Here is a 19,576-nt window from a genome sequence, read left to right on the forward strand (position 1 = left end):
TTCATCAGGTGTTTACAACCCCTATTCCAATGAAATTGTGATGAAGTTGTGTAAAATGTAAATAACAGAATACAATGATTTGCAAATCCTCTTCAACCTATATTCAATTGAATACACCACAAAAACAGGATATTCAGACTGATAAACTTTGTTTTTGTGCAAATATTTGCTCATTTTGAAATGGATGCCTGCAACACATTTCAAAAAATCTGGGACAGTAGTATGTTTACCACTTTTACATCACCTTTTCTTCTAACAACACTCAGTAAGCGTTTGGGAACTGAGGACACTGTTGTTGAAGCTTTGTAGGTGGAATTCTTTCCCATTCATGCTTGATTTACGACTTCAGTTGTTCAGCATTCCGGGGTCTCCGTTTGTTGTATTTTGCGCTTCATAATGCGTGACACATTTTCAATAGGTGACAGGTCTGGAGTTTTAACTTGCACTTGTAGATGTAACGACGAACTGTGTTAACTGACAATGGTTTTCTGAAGTGTTCCTGAGCCCATGCGGTATGATCCTTTGCACAATGATGTCAGTTTTTAATGCCATGCTGCCTGAGGGATCGAAGGTTACAGGCATTCAGTATTGGTTTTCGGCCTTGCCGCTTATGTGTAGAAAGTTCTCCAGATTCTCTGAATCTGATTATATTATGGATTGTAGATAATGGAATCCCTAAATTCCTTGCAATTGAACGTTGAGAAACATTGTTCTTAACCCTGTGGGGCCGACGCCGTCGTATACGACGGCTAAGACCAAGCTTTACTAAATTATAAATAACTTTTTAATGATATGACATAGAAACACTTTTTTTGCTGAAAAGTTAACTGTGCAGACTTTCGAGCCAGCCATTGACCAACTTTGTACTTCTCATAGGAGCTGTGTGATGACGTGCGCAATGTGAGTGTCCAATCGGAATTGGTTTACCGTCACATGGTTTTCCAAAATCCAATCGTAGGGCAGATTCACCTCACGTGAAAAGCCAAAGATCATTTTCAGGAGTGATATGTTACTAGTTGGCCCGTTTGAATAGCCCCCTGGTTGCTCCAATGAGTACATACTATTGGGCTCCTGCGCCATTACGCACAGCGATCACTGAAAGCAGACGGAGAGCCTCTGATGACAAACTCATGTGCTCAGTGTGTGTAACTATCAGGATTGCTCCACTAGTTTGCATGTGAATGTTACTGGATAACGCTCTTCCTTTTCCATGAAGACAAAAAAACGCATAGACCATTTTGTATATATTGTTCAAAATGTGCATTTGTGTTTGTTTGAACGTTTTTGTTGTACAGTCTTTCACACCACACAAGACCTCAAATTACCTTTATAAAGTGTCAAAACAGTTGTTTATTATAGTTTGCTGTGTTTTAAATAAATGTGTGTGGGAAAATTATTTTCCGCTTTACTTTCTCCTTCCTTATTTTTGAATGTAAACCTTTATTATATTTATAAAACACAACAAAAGCATATATATTTTGAAAGCACAGGTTGTCCTGAAAAAAGAGACATAAAACTTGATTGTGGGATGCAGGGAGAGCTGTTAACAGCAATAATAAAACATTTATGCCAGGTGAGTGAACTGTCCAAAAAATTCCTTCGGACCCCAGAGGGTTAAACTGTTGGACTATTTTTTCATGCAGTTGTTCACAAAGCGGTGATCCTTTCCCCATCTTTGCTTATGAATGGCTGAGCCTTTTGGGGATGCTCCTTTTATACCCAATCATGACACTCACCTGTTTCCAATTAACTTGTTCACCTGTGGAATGTCCCAAACAGGTGTTCTTTGAGCATTCATCAACTTTCCCAGTCTTTTGTTGCCCCTGTCCCAACTTTTTTGAAATGTGTTGCAGGCATCCATTTCAAAATGAGCAAATATTTGCACAAAAACAGAAAAAGTCTATCAGTTTGAACTTTAAATATCTTGTCTTTGTGGTGTATTCAATTGAATATACACTCAACAAAAATATAAATGCAACACTTTTGGTTTTGCTCCCATTTTGTATGAGATGAACTCAAAGATCTAAAACTTTTTTCACATACACAATATCACCATTTCCCTCAAATATTGTTCACAAACCAGTCTAAATCTGTGATAGTGAGCACTTCTCCTTTGCTGAGATAATCCATCCCACCTCACAGGTGTGCCATATCAAGATGCTGATTAGACACCATGATTAGTGCACAGGTGTGCCTTAGACTGTCCACAATAAAAGGCCACTCTGAAAGGTGCAGTTTTGTTTTATTGGGGGGGGGATACCAGTCAGTATCTGGTGTGACCACCATTTGCCTCATGCAGTGCAACACATCTCCTTCGCATAGAGTTGAAGAGAACACCTCTCCAACGTGCCAAACGCCAGCGAATGTGAGCATTTGCCCACTCAAGTCGGATACGACGACGAACTGGAGTCAGGTCGAGACCCCGATGAGGACGACGAGCATGCAGATGAGCTTCCCTGAGACGGTTTCTGACAGTTTGTGCAGAAATTCTTTGGTTATGCAAACCGATTGTTTCAGCAGCTGTCCGGAATGTACTGCCAAATTCTCTGAAACGCCTTTGGAGATGGCTTATGGTAGAGACATGAACATTCAATACACGAGCAACAGCTCTGGTTGACATTCCTGCTGTCAGCATGCCAATTGCACGCTCCTTCAAATCTTGCGACATCTGTGGCATTGTGCTGTGTGATAAAACTGCACCTTTCAGAGTGGCCTTTTATTGTGGGCAGTCTAAGGCACACCTGTGCACTAATCATGGTGTCTAATCAGCATCTTGGTATGGCACACCTGTGAGGTGGGATGGATTATCTCAGCAAAGAAGTGCTCACTATCACAGATTTAGACTGGTTTGTGAACAATATTTGAGGGAAATGGTGATATTGTGTATGTGGAAAAAGGTTTAGATCTTTGAGTTCATCTCATACAAAATGGGAGCAAAACCAAAAATGTTGCGTTTATATTTTTGTTGAGTATATGTTGAAGAGGATTTGCAAATCATTGTATTCTGTTTTTATTTACATTTCAAACAATGTCCCAACTTCATTGGAATTGGGGTTGAATGTTGCATGGATATGTCTCTTCATTTTGCGCATCATAACATATGCCTTTTGTTGCTTGTTCCATCAATCTTTGATGAAATATTCCAATGTGCAGCTTTTTTTTTTTTTTTCTGGCACAGCCTTACGTTTTGCATGTGATGTCTTCTGATGCCCACTCACTCATCACCACAACCCTTCTCCCTCTCCTCTCACAATCATACAAGCAGACACATCATCAGCGTTGTCACAGACTCTCCATCCTCACTCCTTTCTCACTCCCTCTCTGTCTGCATTGGGCTGGCATGTGATGGTGGCACTGGTGTGTTTTCTTCCTCTCCCCCTTGTTTACTAACAGACGCAGACCAGAAGGGAGCATGCGCACATTAAGGAGCTTGAACAGAGCCTGCACTTTGAAAAGACCAAAGCTGAGAAACTGCAAAGAGAGTTAGAAGACACTAGGGTAATGAAATTCACTTGGTGGGGTGCTGCGTTGGAAAACAAGGTTGCATCAGAGGATGGTGGCAAAAAGATTTGAGATGTACTATCTATTGCGGTGCCAAGTGGCAACTGGAGGAGCTTTGCTTTCTGTAGGCATTATGATGAATCAACCTGTAAATGCATCATAATGGGGGATCACTACCGTCATGTGGGGAGGGACGGGGTGGGGTGAGGATTACATTCTGTCATAAGGTCCAAATTTTCTAGCGGTGCCACTGAATGCATTTCCATATGACCCCTATATAATATTAATTTCAGTCCTTAAAAATTTACATTAGGAATCATGTTAAACTTTTAAGTCTGTCATTGGATCTATAAGTATTTGTGGACAGTGACACTTCCACCCCTCTGTACACCTGAAATGAAACTATGTGCTTGTAGTGTCGACTTTCAGGGTTAACTTAACTGACATGACTCACGTTTTTAACGTCTCAGTTAGCAAGACAACATGAAAGTACTCATGATTGTAAGTCTCTCTGCACACGTGCTAATAATTAGTGATCTCTAATGTATTTTATTCCTCTCACTCTGGGCGTTAGCAGCTGCATTTCCGGAAAACATTCCACTCTGCAATTCTCAGCATTTTTCAGTGTGTGACGCACTTATTAGCAAAACAGAAACATCCCAATGACTGACAGACAGAGGGAAACGAACCTGCTCTGTCCAAAAACAAAGCTTCTGAGCTCCCATTCAAAAGTGACGGCTCAGATTTACAGACAGGAGACAACACTCTTCACCCCGAATCTTTTAACTTTTTCAGAGTGCCAGATTTTGGAACCTAAAGTGTGGTGATGTGCTGTTTGTGTGGATGCTGGTTTACTGAAGCTGTGGACATGGACGTGGCGGATCTGCATAATGCTGTTTTTAACAGACTACCTGGACACAGATGGATTTGTTACATTGGAAAAAAATAGAATACATTATTTCCATGAGTTAATGGACATAATTTAACGTGCCACGATCATGAGAGAGCCGAAGCTGCAGCCAGCGAGCGTGTGGAGTTTACATTTAAATTTAATTAAATCTATATTGAAATTAAATTGAATCTATAACATGGTGAGTCTGGCATGTTCAGGATTTTACACCTTTTGTGTTTTGTGGCAAGCTCTTTTTTTTTTTTTTTGGTTTGAATGTGAATTTGGTGTGTGTGCGTGCGCTGCTGCTGCTGCTGCTGCTCGTTGCTCCTTTCAGCTCGCTGCCAAAAGGAATGTCTCCAACACGTTTTTCCCCCCAGCAGCAGATGTATTTTATTTTATTTTTTTAGATTTTATTGATAAAAACACTCATAATTAATCATGCACAAAGCTGAACCTGGAGCAGAGATTGTTATTGACAGGCTGTGTTTATGACTCATGGCCTTGCTGGTGCACAGAAACCTTCTCGGAGCTGCAGCTTTTACCATGACTGCATCAAAATGAACAGTTTTCACTTAAAAATAAGTCGTCATAACACATCACACTTATGTAAACTTTGGAATTAATCTGTGCCTCAGTTCTTAATGTTAGCAGCTACATTCCATTGAAGCGCACGCTGGGACCCTTCTAGTAGCTTCGTCACTTGTCTGAAACACCCGAGTACTCACAAGTACTTTGTTCTTGGACATCTCTGTATAGTGGAGCAGATAAGTTTGATTTTTGGCCAGAATTGTTCACTTGGTGATACAAGCATCGGATTTGGCATGAATGTTCTTCATAAATCACTGTTTGAGAAAAAAGTGCGGGCCGCTTGAAAATCCAATATGGCGGCCAGGTAGGGGTCAGTGAAGAATTACACAGGGGTCAAAATTTAACAATGCTCCAATCATATGGAAAGCTATACCACATTATGTGTCTGATCACAAAGATTCCAAAAAGGTATAGTTTGGACTATCTATGACTGAATGTTACAGGGTAAAAACAGCAAGAATGGTGACAAGGGTCAATTTCAGTTTGTACAGCGGTCAAAAGTTAAAGTTGCTCCAATCTTTGTAAAATGTGATGCAAATTATTGGTTGAGTTAATAGGGTTTTAGAAAGGAATAGTTTACATGTCATGTTCAGTTATCACATTACAGCATAAAATACAGTTGTGCGCAAACGTTTACATACCCTGGCAGAATTTTTGCTTTTTTGGCCATTTTTAAGAGAATATGAATGACAACACAAAAACTTTTTTTTTTTTTCACTCATGGTTAGTGGTTGGGTGAAGCCATTTATTGTCAAACAGCTGTTTCCTCTTTTTTAAATCAAAATGACAAGAGAACTACCCAAATAAACCTGATCAAAAGTTTACATACCCCTGTTCTTGTATAAAAAGGTCTTAATTCATAAATGGTTAATGTGGTATTTATGTTAAACCCTTGATTTAAAACTGAAGGTCTATGCCACAAGTGTATCTTGTTTCATTGCACCTCTATTGGGGTGGTGTATAGAGGCAAAATTACACAAGAAATGTCACTGTCCAAATATGTATGTGCCTGACTGCACCATAACAGTTTGTCACATTATCTATAAACCATCACTGCATTGATTCCACCACAAATATTTCCATTGAAAATATAAAAAAATCCTACTCAAACGTCCTACACTGAGAAGTGGGAATTCTGTGCATCCTGAATACAGAAGCATGTGTCAGCTGTCTTGGGTGACAGCTCAAACTTATCATCCAACAAGTTGTCCGTACTGAGCTCATTCTGGCTTTACTGATATCACTATATAATCTACAGATGAACAGTTCTGTTGTCCTTAGCTAAGTATCGCCTTGGATATTCTGTTTTACTTCCCTAATCCTCCCCAGCATCCATTTGTCCTGCTTATTTGTTGGTGTTGCATTTACCTGATCCCCCTTCCAAACTGTCATCTTTTGGTCGCATGGGATGTCAACGCCATGAAGACTGAGGTCAAATATAGGTAGTTCTTAACACATGATCATTAGGGTCAGAACTATGATTTCTATAGGTTCTGTTTTTGTTATTGAAACAAAGCGTTAAGTGGTTAACATGTCTGTAAGAAAAACACTAAAGGCTCTTAATTCCAGGCCTTTAAAATAAAGAATTGTTTTGGGTAATAACACAAAAATAATGGAGCCATATTAACTAACAAACAAAAAACCCAGAATTTATAAAATGAGTAATTGAGTTATCATTTAATAAATGTTGGAAAATGTACTGGTATTTACATTTTGTGACATGACAAGTCATACACATTAATTGTTATATGAACAATATTTCTTTTAGCCACAAGAGGTCAGTATGAATCCTTAGTTTTGTAATCATCAGTTTGTATATTCAATGGCCAAACTAAATAGGGTCACTTTAAAAACAAACAGCTCACTGTAATCTTATTTAGATATGCAGGTAACTTTGGTTTTCTTTGTCCAGTTTTTGGATAGTGAGGTAATCAATTGAATTGCTGCTTTGTATTTAAAAAAAAAATTGGACTTTCCAGAAAAGTTTCCCTGATGCCATCACAATCACAATTTTTATACAACCCCAGTTCCAATGAAGTTGGGACATTGTGTAAAATTTAAATAAAAACGGAATACAATGATTTGCAAATCCTCTTCAACCTATACTCAATTGAATACACCACAAAGACAAGATATTTAATGTTCAGACTGATAAACGTAATTGTTTTTGCGCAAATATTTGCTCATTTTGAAATGGATGCCTGCAACACGTTTCAAAAAAGTGGGACAATGGTACGTTTACCACTGTTATATCACCTAACAACACTCAATAAGCATTTGGGAACTGAGGACACTAATTGTTGAAGGTTTGTAGGTTGAGTTCTTTCCCATTCTTGCTTGATGTACGACTTCAGTTGGGTCTCTGTTGTCGTATTTTGCGCTTCATAATGCATCACATTTTCAATGGGCGACAGGTCTGGACTGCAAGCAGGCCAGTCTAGTACCTGCACTGTTTTACTACGAAGCCACACTGTTGTAACACCTGCAGAATGTGGCTTGGCATTGTCTTGCTGAAAAAAGCAGGGGCGTCCCTGTCAAAGACGTTGTTTTGTTGGCAGCATGTGTTGCTCCAAAACCTGGATGTACCTTTCAGCATTGATGGTGCCATCACAGATGGTGCCATCACAGATGTGTAAGTTGCCCATGCCATGGGCACTAACACACCCCCATACCATCACAGATGCTGGCTTTTGAACTTTGTGCTGGTAACAATCTGGATGGTCTTTTTCCTCTTTTGTCCAGAGGACACGACATCCATGATTTCCAAAAACAATTTGAAATATGGGCTCATCTGACCACAGCACACTCTTCCACTTTGCGTCTGTCCATTTCAAATGAGCTTGGGCCCAGAGAAGGCGACGGTTTTTCTGGATATTGTTGATGTATAGCTTTTGCTTTGCGTGATAGTTTTAACTTGCACTTGTAGCGACAAACTGTGTTAACTGACAATGGTTTTCTGAAGTGTTCCTGAGCCCATGCAGATCCTTTACACAATGCTGTCTGTTTTTAATGCAGTGCTGCCTGAGGGATCAAAGATCACAGGCATTCAGTGTTGGTTTTCAGCCTTGCTACTTGCGTGTAGAAAGTTCTCCAGATCTCTGAATCTTCTGATTATATTATGGACTGTAGATGATGGAATCCCTAAATTCCTTGCAATTGAATGTTGAGAAACATTGTTATTAAACTGTTGGACTATTTTTTCACACAGTTGTTGACAAAGTGGTGATCTTCACCCCATCTTTGCTTGTGAATGGCTGAGACTTTTGGGGATGCTCCTTTTATACCCACTCATGACACTCACAATTGGTGTCCTCAGTTCCCAAACACTTATTGAGTGTTAGAAGGAAAGGTGATGTAACACAGTGGTAAACATACCACTGTCCCAGCTTTTTTGAAATGTGTTGCAGGCATCCATTTCAAAATGAGCCAATACTTGCACAAAAACAATAAAGTTTATCAGTTTGAACATTAAATATCTTGCCTTTGTGGTGTATTCAATTGAATATAGGTTGAAGAGGATTTGCAAATCGTATTCTGTTTTTATTTACATTATACACAACGTCCCAACTTCATTAGAATTGGGGTTGTAGGATGTTTCTTAGGAAAAGGTTATTCTCAAGAGAAACGTGTGTGGTGAGAAGTGTGATTACCTTGACCTACATGAAAGACCTACGTTATTGTAACCTCACAGTTAAAATAAACCCGATTTTTATATTGCGGTCAGTATCACCCACTAAACCCACATTTTATTGGGGTTATAATGTTATTGGGATTGGCTAAAGAATCATAATCAAACAACTGAAACTACCATGCTGTGCAGAAGTTTAAGAATTTAGTGGCGTCCCCCCATTGCAGATGTGCTGTATAAATACTACAGTTCCAACAACAGCACAATTGTATTTCCTGGTACATAAGCCCATCAATGATATTGTCTTTTAAGGATGGATAATGGTTGCACAGTTTAATTTAGATTTGTTTGTACATTTACCCATAAGCAACTTTTTTAATATTTCAAAGGTTTGAGGTATATTAAGCATACCTAAAACTTTTGCACACCATTCTGTTTGCATGGCAAGAAGCCACTGAGCAAAATCATCAAATCCTTCCACTTTTATTATAGCCACAAATTATATTTACTCATCGGCAAGTGTGTAAATCATAGATTACAATGTCATTGATGGGACATAATTGAATGATTTCTCTTTTCAAAGGTTGCTACTGTGTCAGAAAGATCCCACATTATGGAGCTTGAAAGGGATCTCTCACTGCGAACCAGAGAGGTAGCTGACCTGCAGCTGCGTCTTGGCTCCCAGCAGGGCACTGAGGACTCAAATGATGCTCTTTCTTCCCTTCTGGAAGAGATGAAGTCTTTGAGAGACCAGTTAGCCTCTCAAGACGTTAAGCAGAAAGAACAACTGGTAGAATACAAACAAAAGCTTGAAGTTCAAGAAAAGGCTCACAGCGAAACAGTTGCCCAGCTTGAAACTGCCAGTGTGCTGCTTTCTGGTGACAATGAGCAGTTGAAAAGCCGCCTCAACCAAGCCGAGAAAGAGAATGTAGACACCATCGAGTTGTGGCGTTCCAAGTTAGAGTCTACCATAGCATCTCACCAGCAAATCATGGAGGACCTGAAGCAATCCTTTGACAAAGGCACTGGTGAACAGGCAACCGCGCTTTTGGAGACTAAAAGTGCTTTAGAGAGGCTAAAACTGGAGCACAAATTGGCTGAAGAGGATGCTCGGGCAAAATATGAAACTGATGCTGCTGCTTGGACTCAGGAGATACAGGCACTGAAGGCACAGCTGTTATCTTTGACTGACGACAAGGAGCGACTGGAAGAGTCCTTACAGTCCAGTGTTGAAAGAACTGAGGAGCAGCACCTTGTAGAGATGGAGGATGTTCTTGGAAAACTGCATACTGCTGAATTAAAAGTAAATGAGCTTGAAGACAAAGAAGCAGTGTTGGTTCAACAGGTCCAGGACAAGGATAGAGAAACCAAAGAGCAGATGGCAGAGATGGTGGCTCTGCGCTGCAAAGCAGCACAAAGTGACCAGGACATTCTAAATCTTAAGACTCAACTGGATGCGATCCAGAGCGATGGTAACTCACAGAGTGGCAAGGTGAGTTCCTATTCCATCCCATACTTCTGTATTGTGTTTTTTTTTCCATCATAGTTTTTCCACATCTTTCAGCTGAATGTCAAATTATTTTTCCTCTGTTGCCTGATCTACACACTGTCTTTCTTAATACTGCACCTGCTGTAGATGAGTGAGTTGAGAGGCCTCTTGGAGAGCCAAAAGCAGGAAGTCCTCTCTTTACAACAGAGTCTGTCCTCTGTACAGCAGAAGAGCAGCACACTGGAGCAGGAGCTTGGGAGCCTGGTGTGGCTTTCTCTTTGTTCTTTCTAAAAATGTAGTAAAGTGAACAAATGGTTCTCACATACCCATAAAATCCATCAAAAACTTAATGCAAGTTATTTTTCCTCACAGACACAGAAACTGTCTGAAAGCACAGATGAGCAGGCAAAATCAGTGCAAGCTATTCAAGGTAAATGAGTAATTGTACTTTGATATAAATATTTTAACTCTGTGCTTGGCCTATCATGTGCTACTGTTTTTTTCTGTCGTAGTCTTCTAGTGACTTAAATTAAAGCATGTTCTTTTTCTTAGAAATGCTTGAGAAGCTTAGTAAGAAGGAAGAACAGTGCTCAGCCCTGGCTACAGACTCAGAGTCTCTGAGACGTCAAGTTGCAGGTAAGAAGATTAGCATTATAAGACAAAACTAACAAAGAATGTACACACACACACACACATACATATATATATATATATACACACACACACGCACACACACAACAAACTGGCATAAAACCAAGAAATGTCAAGTTGGAAAAAGTTTAAAACAAGTTTTGTACGTATTTTTATTTTTTATTGTTAACCTTAGACTTGCAGTTTACTTATTACCTTGGCACCTGGGATCCTCCCTCTTATGTTGGCACCTCTGTTTGCAGCCAAAACTCAAAAAATATTCAGATATTTTATTTTATTAATTTGCAGCGAGATGGGCCCTGGTTCAAGAAGAGTTAGACAAATTTTGTGTGGTGATCTGAATGTCCCATGTTTCAACAGTGTCTTTAAAATTATAAGAGGTTTCAGTTGTCCTCTTTTATAACAATGTTGCCTTTTTTTTTTTTTTTTTTTTTTGACATGACAAAAATGACTGGCAAATGTGGCAAAATCCATTCTGACTGCCATCTGTTGTTAGATGGCCATTATTTCCCCTGATGCATAATGGTCTCTGACTACACCTTGTATCTAGGGATGTCCCGATCAGGTTTTTTTTTTTTTTTTTTTTTTTTTTTTTTTTTTTTGGCCCCGATCCGATTCCGAGTCATCTGCTTTTGAGTATCTGCCGATACCGAGTCCTGATCCGATACTTTAAAAAACTGAATGAACAATGAACAAATGCTAAATATATAATAATTTCATTTTAATCACCTTATTTTATTATTCATCATTTAAACAGTGCTCTTCTCCTTGAGGTACCTTGAACAATCAAGTAATAATCTACCAGACTTAAAAAATGTACAAATTTCCATGTTATTTTATTTGTCTAAAAATAAATGTCAAAGGTTCCTTATATTAAACAAGAAATTATCTAATCTGAAATAACAGGTGGTTTTAATTTATAGATGAAAGGTTTCTAAAGAACCATTTATTGATTTAGCTATTTTAATTACAAGTGTTCTAAACTTTTTTTAAACAGTAATCAGAAATTTTGAGGTAACAAACAACAACAACAAAAAACATTTCCAAGGATTTATCTTCAGACACGTGGTTTCTGCACTGATCTGTGGTTCAAATCCCCGCCTGACTGGAAAATCACTAAGGGCTCTTGGGCAAGGTCTTTAATCCCCTATTGCTCCATGGTGTGTAGTGAGCGCCTTGTATGGCAGCACCCTGACATCGGGGTGAATGTGAGGCATAATTGTAAAGCGCTTTTAGTGTCTGATGCAGATGGAAAAGCGCTATATAAATGCAGTCCATTTATCATTTGTAGAGATCAGTGGTTTCTGCCACTAGTCTTCCCTGTTTTGGCCCGACGCATCATTCCTATTGGACAGGGCGAAGCTACGTCACAGCTCAGAGCATCGAAAGTTCAAAAGTCAACTTGAAAAGTAAAAGAAAAAAAACCTTACATTTGCATCCTGACAGTCCTCAATGTACCCCTCTGATGCTTTATCAGTGTTCAACAAGTTCAGACCAGCGCAGTGAACGTGAATGAAGACGGAAGCTCTTTAAGACGCGCTCCTAAATGTGATGAGTGCACGTCACTCGTGCGCACACCATCTCTCGCTCCGTTTTGCAGACACACGATCACAGGACAATTTGTTTTTTCTTTTTGTTAATCAGATGACAGATCCTCGTCCTGAGGACTTGGTCAGCACCGGGTCCTGCTGTGCACGGAAGGATGACTGAGCAAGAGTTTCGGTGGGAAAGTGTCCATCATCCTCTTGTCATTCCATCGAGGCGTCAGGCTGAGCACGTAAACACACAAACAGCAGTTCTGCGAAAGAAACTTTGCGCGCTTAACTCCCCCCACCTCTGTCCGAGTTTCAATTCCATCTCTTCTTCCCAAATTCACTGTGAAACTCTTGTTCCATTTTCTCCTCTGGAGTCGGTTTCAACCGCACGCGTGTGCGAGAATGTCTGGTTGAACTTGTGTTTTTTCTTTTGTTCAATAAAAAAAAAAAAAGATTGGGTTGAACTTTGACCGCGTCATCTTGACGACAAGAGGCAATGCTCGCTTCCGTCAGAAGCGTCGCGTCAAAAGCCAAGCTAAAGCAATGCTTCTGACACCTCTAAAAAGCAATGCGTCTCACGCCTCTGACGCTTCAGACGCGTGAAAGGCCCATTAATCTATAATAATGAGCTTGAAATAGTGCTGATCAAAATAATGAGGATAAAATCTATATTGGATTCCTGATCATGATGCAACGTCCGATTTCGATCAAGTCTGAAACCATGTGATCGGGCCCGATTTCCGATCACGTGATTGGTTCGGGACATCCCTACTTGTATCAGATAAAAAAAAATTCTCTCTGAAAACCTTATGTGAAGAAAGTTGTCATGCCTTTGCTCAGGACTAGAGAGGAAGCTGAAGACTGCAGATGAAAAGCTTGAACAGTTGACAAAAGATAAAAACAAACTGGAAAATGAGATTTCAGACATGATGAAGGCATCTGGTGATAATTCAGTACAGCTGACCAAAATGAATGAGGAGCTGATACAGAAAGAAAGGTATCACATTTTGTTATTCCATATTGTCCACATTGGTAGCATTATTTCATCTGTATAAATGCTTTTTTCTTGCTGTTGTTGCTAATCGATCTTTCCTTGCTTTAAATCAAATGATCTGTCAAAATTTTGTGCTGATGCTGTTTAATATAATTTTTCGGTTTCCCACCCATCATCTGTCTTTTTTAAATCATTCAGGCGGATTGAGGAGTTTCAGAATCAGCTGGCAGATGAGAAGGAGAAGGTGGCACGCTTAAATGAACAGCTACAGCAAGAACTGTCCTGCAAAGACAAAGAACTCAAGGACACTAAAGAATCTTCTCAGTCTCAAATAAATAGCCTTCAGGAGATAGTTGCAAACTTGGTTAGTGGTGTAGGACAGGCTGAGATTAAATTGTACTTGAGAATAATTTGCCTAATTCAACAGTCAAGTGTTTCATCTTGTTGATATTATCATTTAAATGTGTCCCCATTGAATTTGGTATTGTGATTAGTTACTGCTTTTGTTATTGTTTGTTTTCTAGGAGAAGGCCGTTCAGCAGGGTGAGACCCTGGTTGAAGAGCTAAAGGCTTCACGAGAGAAATCCCTCTTCGAGGCTAAGGAGCTCCATCAGAAGGAACTTGAGGGGCTGCAGGATCAGAGTGAAAAGTTGAAACAGGGCCTCACTTCCTACAAAAAGAAAACCCAGGAGCTGGAGAAGCTGATTTCTGAGCTACAGCCTTATAAGGATCAGGCTCAGGTGAGTATCAACACAGAGTGATATTTACAATTTCTGTCAGTCTTTTGACATGAAACTTTTGTTTTTTGTGTGAGTGTGTGCATACAAACTCTAAAACAGAAAGTAAAAAAATGATTCACACAAACATTTATTCAGAATGTTATCTATTTGTGCTGTCTGCTGTTTTTGTTTTGTTTTGTTTTTCCAGACTGCCCCCAAATTATGGCATTGAGCAACTTTTTTTAAGACTTTTTTCTGCAGTATGCGTTTAAGAAACTGGTGATATTGGATCACATTTTTACTCACTCATCTTCAACCACTTATCCGGAACCGGATTGCGGGGGCAACCGCTCCAGCAGGGCACCCCAAAATTCCCTTTCTCAGGCCACATTAACCACCTCTGACTGGGGGATCCTGAGGCGTTCCTAGGCTGGTGTGGAGATATAATCTTTCCACCCAGTCCTGGGTCTTCCCCAGGATCTCCTCCCAGCTGGATGTGCCTGGAATAGCTCCCTAAGGAGGTGCACAGGGGGCATCCTTACCAGATGCCTGAACCACTTCAGCTGCCTCCTTTCAACGCGAAGGAGCAGCGGCTCTACTCCGAGTTACTCACGGATGGCTTCTCACCTTATCTCTAAGGGAGACACCAGCCACCCTCCCGAGGAAGCCCATTTCGGCCGCTTGTACTCACAATCTAATTCTTTTGGTCATGACCCAACCCTCATGACCATAGGTGAGAGTAGGAATGAAGATTGACCAGTAGATTGAGGGATTCACCTTTTGGCTTGGCTCCCTTTTTGTCACAACAGTACGATAGCGCGAATAAAACAGCGTTCTGCTGCGCCGATTTTCTGGCCAATCTCGTGCTCCATTGTCCCCTCACTCATGAACAAGTGACCCCAAAGTACTTGAACTCCTTCACTTGGGGCAAGACCTCATTCCCTAACTGGAGTAGGCAATTCATTGATTTCCTGCTGAGAACCATGGCCTCAGATTTAGAGGTGCTGATCCTGATACCAGCCTCTTCACACTCAGCTGCAAACCGATTCAGGAGGTCACAGGCTGATGAAACCAACTGGACCGCATCATCTGCTAAAAGCAATGAGATCCTGACTCCACCAAACTGAAGACCCTCCTCCCCCCGACTACGCTTCTGTAACCTGTCCATCAATATCACAAACAGGATTGATGACGAGGCACAGACCTGGCAGAGGCCAGCCCCCACCAGAAATGAGACAGACTTACTGCCAAGAACCCGAACACAGCTCTCACTTTGTGAGTACAGAGATTGAATGGCCCTGAGAAGGGGACCCCCCACTCCATACTCCCGCAGGTACCCGATCATACGCCTTCTCCAAGTCCACAAAACACATGTAGACTGGATGGGCATACTCCCCGGCACCCTCCAGGATCCTTGTGAGAGTGAAGAGCTGGTCGGTTGTTCCACGACCAGGACGGAACCCACATTGTTCTTCTTCGATCTGAGCTTTAACTATCGACCCAAACCTTCCTTTCCAGCACTCTGGAATAGACTTTACCAGGGAGGCTGAGTTTTGTGATGTCCATGTAATTGGCACACACTCTCTGGTACCCCTTCTTAAATATGGGGATCACCACCCCAGTTTGCCACTCCTTAGGCACTGTCCCAGATTTCCGCATGATTTTGAAGGCCGTCTCTCCACACCCAGAGCCTTCAGCATTTCTGGACGGATCTCATCAAGCCCTGGGGATTTGCCACTGTGAAGTTGTTTGACTACCTCAGTGACTTCCACCAGTAAAACTGATAATGATCCCCCACCAGCTTCCAGCTCTACCCCTACTCTAGAGGGCACTCCAGTCTGATGCAGGAGTTCCTCAAACTGTTCCTTCCAGTGCCTGACAAAGTCCCATCCTTAGTGTAGACAGCTTGGATGATTCCTTGTTATCCTCTCCTGAGGTGCCACACGGCCCGCCAGAAGCACCTTGGTGCTGACTGAAAGTCCTTCTCCGTGGTTCCTCTGAACTCCTCCCACACCCGCTGCTTTGCCTCCCTCACTGCAGATGCTGCAACCCTTTGGGCCTGTCGATATCTTGCAACTGCCCTGGAGTCCTCCCAGATAACATCCCAGAAGGACTTCTTCAGTGGGACGGCGTTCCTGACCACCGATGTCCATCACGGTGTTTGGGGATGAGAATTTTTGTTTACCAGCAATGACTGGTTTCTGTACAGCACTGTACAGGAGTTTTAGGTGGTAATTTTTCACCTTTTACAAAAAACTGGTTTTAGTGATAAAAGTATCTTCTGCAGTATCTATGACTGCAGCTCATCCATGCTATTTGCAAGGGATCTGGTGTTTGTGAGGAAGATGGATTGTAGTGGAGGTCTATGCAGTTGGTTCCTTAGCTGGGCTAGCAGGCCCGCTCGACATCCGAGCTTCTGCTTCCTCTCCCTGTGCCATCTCTGGTGCCTGCTACATCTAATAACAAACAACGGGGTGCCTGGCGGTCTCGCTATCTCCAATGGAATCTTGTGGGTCCGTGAAAAGGCAGTAGTAATTTACATTTTTGTCTGAAATCCAATGTTTATCAGGTCTTGGCCACTATAGATGGGGTTCCATTTTCTATTTCTCCCTGCTCTGACAGAAGCCGATTGCCTCATTCAGGTATCTGTTAGCACTTGATTGGCTGAGCACAACTGAATGAGCTAATCAGCTTGTGGCAGAGCAGGGAGAGATGGAAAATATTTATGATAGGTAGTACCTGAGGACCAGGGTTGAGAACCATTTGCTGACCTGGACACTGAGAGTGAAAGCACTCTCATCGGTGAAGAATTATATTAAGTGGAGGATACAATTCATATTTCATTCCACAGCAGCTGTTGTTCCATTGAAAGGCTGTGCTGTATAGAGCAGTGATTTTCAACCTTTTTTGAGCTGCGGCACCCTTTTTATATTTACAAAATCCTGCGGCACACCACTGTCATGTGTCACGCACCACTAACTCGACTGTCTCTACACGGTGCGTTAGCACGTTAGCAACACGTGCGGTACAGATATGACGTAACATAGTATACTATAGTCATGGAGCTGTATATAAGAACTAGAGAGCGCAGTCCCAATGCTGCACACTAAACGAAAACGTCCCTTCATGAACAGCGACATGACGTCTCCTAACCGGGCAAAATATTGACGAAGTACCCGGATGTTAATGCATTTTCAATGGAGATTCGCGACTGAACACACTCAGAAAAATGCTCGCAAAATACGTGTTAAAATGCCATTTTGTCCTGGATATCGAGCCAGTAAAATTAAATTACATTAAAGTATGTCAGGAAAGTATTAAACTTACTCTGACACACACACATTCACAAATATTAGAGTTGAAAGTTACACGGATCTGCGCTGATAAGCTACGCTGCTCGGCTGAGCTGCAGCTGCTGTTCAACGCAGCGCGGCTCCTAAAACCATTACAATACATTTATATATATTATATTTTTACATAATTATCCTTTATTGACCGAGTTTCATTCATGAAGTCAGTGGTGTGTGTGTGTGCACATCTCTGTGTGTGTGGCAGCACAGCGCGGGTCATTAATCTCATTATTTTAAGGTGCAAAAAAAAAAAAAAAAACTCCCCAGTCTTGTCGAACAATTTTAGTCACTAACGACAATAATTTTAACTAGGCATTGGTCTAGCAGTGGAAAATATCAACTAGACATAAGTGAAATTAATGATCCGTGTCATCGGGCGACACAGGTACGGCAGGAGACATACAGCTGTTTGTCATCCAAATATCACAGACAAAGTGACAACAATAACTAAAACCACTTACTTATGGAAGGAAATATTGTCTCCCTTGTTCCTCCGTTTGTGACTTTGCCAACATGCGCAGCTTTCCGGCATATTCCACCTGTTTCTTGACGAGACTAAGTGAACTTCTATGCACACAAATCACTAACTTGCCCGGAATTAAAATGGCGATCACGCCTCCTTGTCGGCACACGGCTCAGCACTACTGCGCGCTTTGCTGCCATCTACTGGAATAAAAGAGCATTACACCATCTGCCACACTATTACAGCACATACACCCGATAATGGTGATATTTGATAATTGCCCACGGCACCCCTGACGATCGATCACGCGGCACCCCGGTTGAGAATCACTGGTGTAGAGTGACACTCCTGCAAGGATCTTGGACCTCTGTGTTGTTGGGACTCTTGGGGTTGATCCTTCAGTCCAATGAAAACCACCCAGTCTCAGTGAGATTGTAAAGGTAGTAGAGAAACTGGAGAGATTTTTGGTATCCTTTGACAAGGTGGAGATACTGTTCTCCAAGCTTCATATGCTGTATTTGCTTAATTCTGCAAGAATGGTTCTATGCCAGTTGAGTGGAATAAAGGACTTGTTCTGCTGTCAAAATAAAAGGGTAATTACAGCTACAAGGGTGTTGCAGGAGTCTGTATACTGCGGAAGGTCCTTCAGATATGACTGTAGTCTAACTCTTGGAGTTGTTTTTGAACATGTGACTTGCAACAGGGCTTCTGGGCAGTTTTATGTTGATTTTTTTAATTAAGTGTACCACTTAGTTGTTTCCTGCTCCACTGGACATCCAGAAAATTCAGGAGACTCCTCTGGGATCCCAGATAAGTTGCTGGACATCATGATTTGTCTTTGTTATGCTTTTTAGTGTGAGAGAGTCTGACTTGTGAGGTTCACCAAGGATGTATTGTGGGACATACTCTCTTCAGTGCTTGCATGAACTGGATGTCAACATGGGACATAGAGTGTGTTGACTTTGAATGTATTTGTTGTTAGCGTTGTGCAAAAAATTAATATGAGATTAAGTTCTGATAGGATATTTGATATTTATCTCCCCCCCCCCCACCCCCCCCCCCCCCCCCCCCCCCCCCCCCCCCAGTATAAACCAAGTATGAAATACAGGCGTATATAGCGATCAGCATGTCCACCCGTCTCTCCTAATGGCTGTTGTTAAAGTCCACAATCAAAACAGGATCATTCAAAATCATTTGCTGAGGGAAGGCAGTTGGAAATATACCACTTTTATTTAACAGAGGGTAGAGTTTATTGTAAACCTAACTTGCATATGATGTCAATAAATGGACACAAAAATAAAAATAATTTCTGAGATCAAATAATTGATGATAATTTCATTAATTTTATTATTATGAGTGGCAGCCAAAGAGTTCAAAAATTAAGAATGGTGGCAAGTCATATTTAAAGGTTTAGATGTGTATGTATAGGTTTTCTATGTGCTAGTTGTGTGCCCAATATTATATCATTGGGAAAAATTGCTTGTATTGAAATTATAGAATGAATAGAATAGAATGCCTTTTTATTGTCATTATACAATATACAATGAGATTAAAAGCCAACTCCAAAATCAGTGCAGGCAAGTAAGAAGAAAAGCAGCTATCAATTGATATGTATCAAAAAAAAAAATACATATGTACGATGTAAACATTAGAAGGTAAGGTGCACGGTCCTGGATGGTATGTACATTGCAGAATAAGTATGTTATTATATACATTATTAAAAATTATAAATATTGCACATTATGGGATGGAATGTTGCACATTAT

The 19,576-nt window shown here is 41.0% G+C and overlaps 1 protein-coding gene across 6 annotated transcripts in view; it reads left to right on the forward strand.

Moving 5' to 3' along the window:
- Positions 1-19,576, forward strand: part of clip1a (CAP-GLY domain containing linker protein 1a) — a 163,720-nt gene that overhangs the window by 81,148 nt on the left and 62,996 nt on the right. For 4 of the 6 annotated variants that reach the window (XM_034170372.1, XM_034170377.1, XM_034170373.1 and 1 more), the window contains 8 exons: positions 3,394-3,498; positions 9,193-10,101; positions 10,246-10,362; positions 10,471-10,528; positions 10,651-10,734; positions 13,125-13,281; positions 13,477-13,642; positions 13,803-14,018. In XM_034170372.1, the coding sequence (XP_034026263.1) occupies positions 3,394-3,498; positions 9,193-10,101; positions 10,246-10,362; positions 10,471-10,528; positions 10,651-10,734; positions 13,125-13,281; positions 13,477-13,642; positions 13,803-14,018 (1,812 nt within the window). The remainder of the gene's footprint in view (positions 1-3,393; positions 3,499-9,192; positions 10,102-10,245; positions 10,363-10,470; positions 10,529-10,650; positions 10,735-13,124; positions 13,282-13,476; positions 13,643-13,802; positions 14,019-19,576) is intronic. The other 2 variants (XM_034170375.1, XM_034170378.1) reach the window with 1 other exon arrangement.

The sequence above is a fragment of the Thalassophryne amazonica genome, chromosome 5, assembly GCF_902500255.1.
Source record: "Thalassophryne amazonica chromosome 5, fThaAma1.1, whole genome shotgun sequence".
NCBI classification, from domain to species: domain Eukaryota; kingdom Metazoa; phylum Chordata; class Actinopteri; order Batrachoidiformes; family Batrachoididae; genus Thalassophryne; species Thalassophryne amazonica.